Genomic DNA, 9,497 nt, shown 5'->3' on the forward strand with positions numbered 1-9,497 from the left:
TATATTCATCCTAGAGGGGCATATTACCACCGGCTGGCGCCTAATGATGACCAACAGTTAGGGCAGAAGCAGTTGTTTAGATAATAATAGAACAAAAACAATACTTATTGCAGATAAATACTTGCGTAAAATTGCTGTAATTACGCAAGTGAAGCAAATGAGGGTATAGAAAAACCAGAGTAATTATTGCATAGACTGTAATCGGATAAGCAAACAATATGAAGTGCATTGGATAGTAGTGTCTAATAAAAAATGAAGTTAAGAAATATGCACTAATAGAAATTGTATTTGCTGAATTGATTTTAATGCAGCTGAATTATTTTTTTATTAAGCTGAATTAATTTTAGAACTAATATCAGTATAGAGGCATATACATATGCCTTTAATTTATTTAGCTGTATTATAATACAATTACGCTAAGCTGAATTGTAATTTAAAAGGTTGAATTTCATTTAGTGACTTACAGCTGACTTTAATTTTTTGCAACTAAATATTGTAGTATTCTAGCCAACTACGTAAGCGTACAAGATAAGAAATATATACAGGGTTTCGCCGCGACAGTACTTCGGTGCGTTCGTGCACCGACTCGATGCGGTAGAGGGCGTTCCTAGCTAACGAACGAGCGGCTGGTCAGTTGTCTCCGAACACCTGGAGAGTCAGGAAAAACATTTTCGCGCGCCGTGTTTTTATGAATTGTGCAAGCCGAAAATGCAGCGTTCGTTAGAGCAGAGGTACGTGATTAAATTCTATGTGAAATACGGTAAATGTACAACATACGAGTAGACGTCTGATAATGATCAAGCAGACTAACCGAAGTTTTGAATAACGTTATCACAGGTGACGAGTAATGGATCTTTGAGTATGATCCCGAGGAAAAGAGTGGCACACGCCGGCGAATCATCGCCGCAAAAAGGGAAGAATGAACAAATCCAATGTGAAAAAGATGGTCATTTCCTCCTGGACAAACCGTCAACGCCAAGTTTTACATGGAAGTCCTCACGAGACTCAAACGAAGAGTCAATCGGGTTCGACAAGACATCACTGCCGATTGGAAGTTGCACCACGCCAACGCTTCCTCTCACACCGCTTTTCTTGTGAACAGCTACTTAACCAAGGCCCACATTCCAACGCTTCGGCGGCCGCCCTCCAGCCACCCCTCTCCCCCCTTTCCATTTTTGGTTTCCATGCCTGAAAAGGTCGATGGAAAGCAAGCATTTTGAGGCGACAGAGAAGATACCAGCAGCGTGCACTTTGGCTCTCAACACTATTCCGGTGAATGCCTTCCGTGATGCCTTCAATGCTTGGAAATCGCACTGGCAGCGCTGCATCGACGCGAAAGGAGCCACATATAATTCAGCATACATTTAAGGCGTTAAATTAAGTACCGATGTAATTTAACATGCGCTGAATTTGAAACAGGCCTATTCAGCATAGCTGACAAGTTTCTAAATTGAATAATACTTATACGATTATATAAAATTGCATAAACAATTAATAACTTCAAAATTGCGTTAACTATGTAGTAATAGTAAAGTGAGAAATTAATGTCAAAAACAATTCATAGTAACGTGTACTCGAAACACACAGACAACAGCAACAAATAACCCCCTGTTGTAAGTTGATTAATAACTTTTCTGTTAGGCAAATTAGCATTGAGTGGCGGAGAGAAGCAAAAAGCTTTAGCATAATGCGGTGAATTTAAGTATATGTATATTATTTTAGTTTTAGTACTGTTTAATGGATGTTATGGCAAGATATGTATCTCGCTATACGAGCAAAATGAAGGAGAATTATTAATGTGGTGTTAAAATTAGAATAAAAATTAAAGGCCAAAATAAAACCATTAATAACGGTAATAATAGCAAATAGATTCAATGAAATTATTATAATAAGAATAAACTGAAAACGCTATGTCAAAAATTTAAAAAATACAAAACAAATTTTACAAAAAACGGCGGAAGCAAAGTTGTAGACCTAATACATTTACAAAAAATATATATGTACATACATATGTAAAAATAATTAAAAAAGGAATATATATAACATGTACAAAAAAATAAAATAATATTTAAAAAAAAGTTATAAAAATATAAACAATATTTAAAAAAGATAAAACAATTGTAAAAATGTGCAGAAAACATATAAAAAATGTATTAAAAAAATATATAAAATAAATTTAAAATACATTAAGTTTTTTTTAACATTAAAAAATGTAAAGCAAATAAAAATATTAATAATAGTTTCGATTATAGCCGAGTTAACAACAGCGCGGCAGACGTTTCTTCTTTTCAATACGTAGTGCCTATTGGATATTCCAAGCGAAGCCAGGTCCTTCTCCACCTGGTCCTTCCAACGGAGTGGAGGTCTTCCTCTTCCTCTGCTTCCCCCGGCGGGTACTGTGTCGAATACTTTCAGATCTGGAGTGTTTTCGTCCATTCGGACAACATGAAGAAGCCAGCGTAGCCGCTGTCTTTTAATTCGCTGAACTATGTATGTCGATGCCGTCGTATTATATCTCATACAGCTCATCGTTACATCGAATGCGATATTCGCCGTGGCCAAGGCGCAAAGGACCATAAATCTTGCGCAGAACCTTTCTCTCGAAAACTCGCAACGTCGACTCATGAATTGTTGTCATCGTCCAAGCCTCTACACAATATAGCAGGACGGGAATTATGAGTCTTACAGTTTGGTTTTTGTTCGTCGAGATAGGACTTTACTTCTCAATTGCCTTCTCAGTCCGAGGTAGCACCTGTTAGCAAGAGTTATTCTGCATTGGATTTCCAGGCTGTCATTGTTGGTGGTGTTTATACTGGTTCCAAGATAGACGGAATTATCTACGACTTCAAAGTTATGAATGTCAACAGTGACGTGAAAGCCAAGTCGCGAATGCGACGACTGTTTGTTTGACCCACTTGTTTTGCTTCCTTGTCCAGTCTGGAGAAAGCCGAACTAACGGGGCGGGTGTTGAGGCCAATGATATCAATATCACTCTGTACACTTTTATAAAAGATTGTTCCTGCTCGATTAAGTTCTGCAGCTCGAAATATTTTCTCCAGCAGCAGATTGAAGAAGTCGCAGGATAGAGAGTCGCCTTGTCTGAAACCTTGTTTGGTATCGAACGGCCCGGAGAGGTCTTTCTCGATCCCGACGGAGCTTTTAGTGTTGCTCAACGTTAGTTTACACAGCCGTATTAGTTTTGCGGGGATACCAAATTGAGACATCGCGGCATAAAATAATAATTTAATTAAAATAAAAAAATATACAAATATATAATGTGATAAAAAATAATAAGTATTAAGTATATGTAGTATATGAGTAATAACTAATACTTTTTAGCGTGGCCTCTGTTGGCTATAACTGCGGTATTGATTTTCATGCAGGCTCCATTACGTTGAACCATAAATTTTCGATAGGGTTGAGTTACGGAGACTCTGCAGGCCTTCCATTCGAGACGACCATCGACTCCATGACCTTAATCCTATTTTTCTGAAACCACCTCTGAGCCAACTTACTTGTGTGCTTTAGGTAATTGTGTTGTTGAAAGACCCAAAGTAGCGGCATTTATTCGCGGACATAAGGTAACACTACCTCCTGCATAATTCGCTAAAAAACACAATACAATCCACGGTTTCCTTAATCTAATGTATCGATCCAACTCCGTAAATTAAAAAACATCCACAAATCATAATGCGGGGGGTCCAGTGCTTAACTGTTTAGGTGGTGTACTTTGAATTGTACTCCGAGTTGGTTGATCGTCTTACGTATTGACGAGATCCTCTTGCGCCGTATAGCATGATTTTGGATTAATTTGTCCTAAAATGTTTCTGCACTTCGCTAGAGGCCAATCGAGTGTTCATTTGCAAACCGTTCCTCATGTTTTTTTGATAACAATGAAACTTTTCTTGGGCCATGACCTTCTAAATCACGATCTCGCAAAAGTCTACGAATTGTTTCTACACTTGCATCCAGAACCAGTAATTTTCGTTCCAGGTGCAAAAGCAATCTGCTTCGATAATCTTAGTAGGCTCTTAGACCGTCAGGATTCGGTTTGTATTTTAAGACATTTTGAATCAGCGTCCGTGAACAACCAATTAAGTTTTCAACTTTTTTATACGTTTTGCCTTTTGAAATAAGTTTGTTTATAAGATCGCGCTGATAAGCTATGCAGTGCTTACCTCGTCCCATGGCTGACAAAACTGTAATCAGACTTTTAAGAAATGAAAAAAGGAAATATTGTATATCAAAAAACTGAAGATTAACTTTTCTGATAATTATTTATCAAAATAAATATTTTTTATTTGTGTTTTGATAGCTTAATCCACGCCCTACTCTTAATTTGACTGCCTTAATAGCTCATAAACGAAATTCCAATAGCAAGTGCTAAGATATACAGTTTTTTTCACACAAAGTATCGATACGGTATGACTGCAGTATTAACCATATACATGCATACATCATCGGTATGTAACGTCCAACAACATCGCCAAATGATGGGATGTATAAATTGACGCTATAGAACACTTTCACTGCTTTCGCAGTAAACTGTTTTGTTTCAGTGGGCGCATAAAGGTAAAAAATTATCAAGAATCTTCATTATAATTTAATTTAATTTCTACAGTTTTATCGAAAGTGGAAGCACAAACATCATTCAAAAAATAATAATTTTTTGATGAAAATGTGTTACGTTATATTCCTGTCATATCTTAAGCATTATATATTTTTTGGCAAAATCTCTGAATTTAATGCAAAATTTAGTATAAATGAGAAATTTCAAAACATGATGCAATGAAGCAAGTATTCCAGATGCATTACAGAACATTATATTTTGCTCGTATGAGCAGTATGTATAAAAAAAATCAGCATCTCCTACTATTTCGAGTCGGTTTATTAGTAATAAATTTTATGATTTTTATCAATTTATTTTTTATTTTCGGAAAAAAATAGACAATGATTACAATGTGCGGATTACACGCTCATTTGAAAAAAATCAATATGTATCCGATACTGGCATTTTAGTAATACACCAACATGACAGGATTTTTTTGCATTTCATTTTAAAATATGTCGCACTTCGAGAATAACTATAAATCAATGCATGTGTAAGATATATACAAATCTGATTAGTATAAAATATTCAAATGAAGTTTACATATTTTTTATATTTACAATTTATAAAGTTTTTACAACATGCGTGTGAGTTTTTATAATACAGAATCTATTTTTTATTACTAATCATGCAAAAAAGTGCCGATACGTTGGTGTACATTTAAAACAGTTAAGAAGTAGTATTGCACACATATTGAATTTTGTCGCTCATCGTGTTTACATTTACTTACTAGATTAATTAATTTTTTATATATAATTTGTTGTGTTCTACCGCCATTGTTATTGCTTATTTTGGTGGTGCTTTGATATATAGGAAAGTGCTGCATCATTCAGTCGTGCACGACTGAAATTTATATTTTCTTATACAGATTAATTCCAACGACTATTATATATGACAAAGAAGATTTTCTTTGTACATGAGCCAAATTAAAATTGTATAAACTAGAAATCTTAAAACTAAGTTCCCGTTAACAACCGATTGTTTTATTACTTAATTGAGTTGAGTAATTCATATTGTCGATTAGGGGCATAGATGTAAGCAAATGGAATAATAAGACGCACTCTACAAATAGCTCACGCCCAAATTCCTTTAGCCATGTAACCATGCTTTTCGATCAACCACTCTTAATCGTTTAAGCGTAAATTCATAAGCGGCACAAAAAACTTACTACTGCACATGTCTGTAAACCGAGTCTTTTTTTATTTCCTTTTCATTTGCTTTATTCTAACTACATACCAATTAATTGCTAGCCACACTTTTCTACCTCTGCATATTTGTAAGTGCCGATGCAACGATTAATATCTCATTGAGGTATTGGAAAATGATTGGCTCTTGTATGGCATATGGTTGTAACATTTTAAAATCACGCAGACAATTGATCATATGGCGAATTTGTTGTCTGCAGACTGGTTCACGCACACGCATAGTCGGAATGGTGAAATCTTTTACTTTGCGCGATGTCAATTCGCTATTTACAATGTTCATTGTTTGGTGGGAAGCCAATTCTGCGGCTACGCGCGATGCTGCATACCGGCTAAGCGTTTGACTATCTTCACTATCGTCCACCTCTATATCGTCTGCTGATTCATCTGCTGAATCAGTGGTGGAATCAGTTTCTGCATTGCCACTTGATGGCAACGAGTTGCTGATAGAGGGATGTTTCGGTTTTCGCTTACGGCGTATGGCTTTACCCGGATCGGCGACCAATGAAAGGTATTTCGGTATGGAATTTTGAAAATCTGATGCATTAAATATCGTTAGATCGTCGTGATGCCCAACAAAAGCTTCAGAAATGTATGAAATTATGCCTATGAGAAAAAAAAATGAAATAGATTTTAAATTATAGCAATTATCACGGAAATATCTTAAATCCTCACCAGTCGGTGTAATGCTGAAAATAAATTTGTAATTGCTACAATCATTTGGCATTAGACGTGGCATATCTGTCTCAACACATTCAATCAGCGACTGCACATGTGACAAAGTCGAACGGAAGGCAAAAGGCAAATTTTTATGTCGGTCATAATATTTTTTGCTCTCAGGCCAACGCACAAACAAACGTAAATAACGAGCCAATTTAACTACCGTGCGAGCAAATATCTGCTGCACTTCTGTTTCGCTCAGCTCAAAGTATTCGGCTAGAAGTGAGAATTCTTCATTTTGGCGCATCTTCTTCAAGGTCAAATAGCAATCGGTTGTTGTTATATTAGCAGTGGTGCAAATTATATTCTTCAGTAGCGGTAAACGATTAGCCAAAACACCCAAATGCACATAAGGATTCTTCTCTATCAACTCAAGCGCTACACTCCGTATTGAACGTTTGGGAAATTCACGTTTTATAACAATAGTTGGACGTCGCACTTGAAGTGTTGTGCCTTGTGATGTGACAGCATTAAACGTGTTTCCCGTGGGCGTAATCGTCGTACCAATTCCACCATTTATGCTGCTAGAAGAAGCAACTCCGCTTGCTTGTATAATTGTACTAGGCGGTAATGAGCTGATTGTAGCGCCGATCTGTTGCTTTTTGGTTGGAGTGGTGGTAATGGTTGTACCACCAGGGCCACCTATGGTCTGTTGCCATTGAAAGCTGGTTAACGGTGTGCCAGCGCTGGCAATTGTTTGCAGTGAATATTTTGTTGATTTAAAAGGAGGCTCTATAAATAAAGCAGAATTATGACAAATATTTTTAACTATTAAGTAACACGTACTTACCAATAGAAGATGTGTTGCTGCGTTTCATTATGGCAGGCTTTATAGTGGCAGGTATTTTATTGATAATTAAATTTGACCCAGCTTCCAATTTTAATATAGGTTTCTATGAAACGAAATTAAATAAAATAGAAATGAAATAAAACAAATGTCACTAACAAAAGCATTTGTTGAACTCTAAGCTCGTCAAGCTACGAAATTTATATCTAATATTACTTAACATACACGGACTTTTTATATATCGAATTAAATAATGCATGTTATCTGTTGGCCCAAACAATTTCCACATTTTTGCTGCTATGGCCTTGCTATTGACAAAAGGGCGCCATCAGGCAGTTATACACTTTATAAGCAATTCTTTGTGCTCTCAACCATAAGAAATCACTCTTAACAATAATAATAACAATGTTTAATAGTCACCTAAACAATGCAAAATTATTTTAAAAAAGTTTTTATCACAAACAGATTAAAATCACTACAAATTCCAAGAAAATAAAATGCAGCGCGTTGTTCAAGAAATTTGTGAATTAGATCTTATGCTCTAATGTATCACTCTCTCTTTTCAATAGAAAAAGAAAAAAGTATAATACAACGTGGAGATCTCCGTTAGTGCTGCCATATTTTTGTTATGTTTAACGAATTGAGTAAGCTAAAAAAACATATCTACTGAAAAAGTAGTAACAAAAATGTTTTCTTTAATTTTTTATGCAAAAATTGGTTTATAAAGCTCTTAAGAAGGAACTATTTCACACACAAGACCTTCGAATTCAGTTTCAAATTGGATGTGCACACACATATAGTTATATAAAATATATTATATTTGTTGATAAAGTATATAAATTTAAAAATTTTGAGTATTCTGCTTTTGGGGTTATTAGGAGTTTTTCACTTAAATTCTGATGTTTTATATCCATACACAATTGACTAAATATTAAGTCTCTAGTCACTATTTGAGACAATTTATTATTCACAACAAAGTCATATATATGTATTTTTGATTGGTAATTATGCTTTTTGACTATGTTATAAAAAATGTTAATATTTGTTATCAACATGTTCATTTTAATTTAAGTTTATATACATCTTTAAATTTCAAAACATAACAGACCTGTTCGTTTGCAATTGAGATATTTTTGTGATAGTAATGTACTAAGTTGGAAAATCGTCTCAAGTCAAAAATTGTCTCTAATTTAAAATCTCAAATTTAAAGAATTGTTAATGCATCATCGTTCAATCAAAATATTTGTGCATAACAGAAGTCCGGTATAAAACTAAATATTAAATAAATGAAAGAGACAATTCATGCAAGTCAAATCAACCCTGGCGAAAAAATTGTGAGGTATCAAAGTTCCAAACCGAATGCAGCGAATTTTATTAAGGGCATCGCTGGTTTATCTATTTAAAAATAGCAACTTTTTATGCAAATATACCAAATCACGAAATCTTTTTTTAGAAGCTTATTAAAATAGAAAAAACACTAAAAATTACAAACTTTCAATGCGCAACATTCTCACATAAGATAAACCTTTGCTGTAAGCACCGAGAACACATTGATATATGTACATACATTCATATGCACATTCTATTCTGCATTTTTAGATTGGAAATTAACAAACCTTTGCAATTTGTTGTTGCTGTTGAGGCTGTAATTTGCTTTTTATTAATATCGCTGGAGTTGGTGCGCCGGAAGCAGTAGTTTCACTACTCCCAGGCTTGCGATATTTCACTACGGTCAATGCCATTTTACAATTTGTTTTCGTCTGTTTAATTTTTGCTGCAATACTTTAGAAGAGCATCACAAAGCGCTACGTTTGCGCCAAAATTATAAACTTATGTATCCGAACTAAGATTCGCTTAGTTATTCCATACAGTTAATTAAATTTTCATTACGACTGAGTGTACTTTGCTGAATTTATAACATTTTTGCACAAATTTTCATTGAGAAATTAAATCGAATTAGGTTTTCACGGTTCTTCGCTTTTGAGAATCGTCACGCAAATTACGAAGCTTGCAAATACAAATATCGGTGTGGTGAGCTTTCTTTGTATTGGCTTACTTGGGTTGCCTTCATTGTGAGTTTATGGTTACTTAAGAAATAATTCGTTAAAAATAAATTCGTTACACTTTTTTATTTAAAAAATCAATAAACAATCAAATAATTTAAAAGAATAGATCAAAA

General features: G+C 34.7%; 1 protein-coding gene across 5 annotated transcripts; it reads right to left on the bottom strand.

Moving 5' to 3' along the window:
* Positions 1 to 4,901: 4,901 nt before the first annotated feature.
* On the bottom strand, positions 4,902 to 9,345 carry LOC105222349 (uncharacterized). 5 transcript variants are annotated; one of them, XM_011199634.4, is made up of 5 exons: positions 8,935 to 9,345; positions 7,322 to 7,424; positions 6,487 to 7,263; positions 5,846 to 6,417; positions 4,902 to 5,789 (listed from the first exon to the last, which is right to left on the bottom strand). In XM_011199634.4, the coding sequence occupies exons 1-4, from the start codon at positions 9,058 to 9,060 to the stop codon at positions 5,870 to 5,872; spliced, it is 1,554 nt and encodes a 517-aa protein (XP_011197936.2). In that variant the 5' UTR covers positions 9,061 to 9,345; the 3' UTR covers positions 4,902 to 5,789; positions 5,846 to 5,869. The 5 variants fall into 5 exon arrangements, with proteins under 5 accessions (XP_011197936.2, XP_011197935.2, XP_011197937.2 ...); XM_011199633.4 differs by having other exon boundaries at positions 4,902 to 6,417; XM_011199635.4 differs by lacking the exon at positions 8,935 to 9,345 and adding an exon at positions 7,739 to 7,884 and having other exon boundaries at positions 4,902 to 6,417.
* Positions 9,346 to 9,497: the final 152 nt, after the last annotated feature.

This window comes from Bactrocera dorsalis, chromosome 3, assembly GCF_023373825.1.
Source record: "Bactrocera dorsalis isolate Fly_Bdor chromosome 3, ASM2337382v1, whole genome shotgun sequence".
Taxonomy (NCBI): domain Eukaryota; kingdom Metazoa; phylum Arthropoda; class Insecta; order Diptera; family Tephritidae; genus Bactrocera; species Bactrocera dorsalis.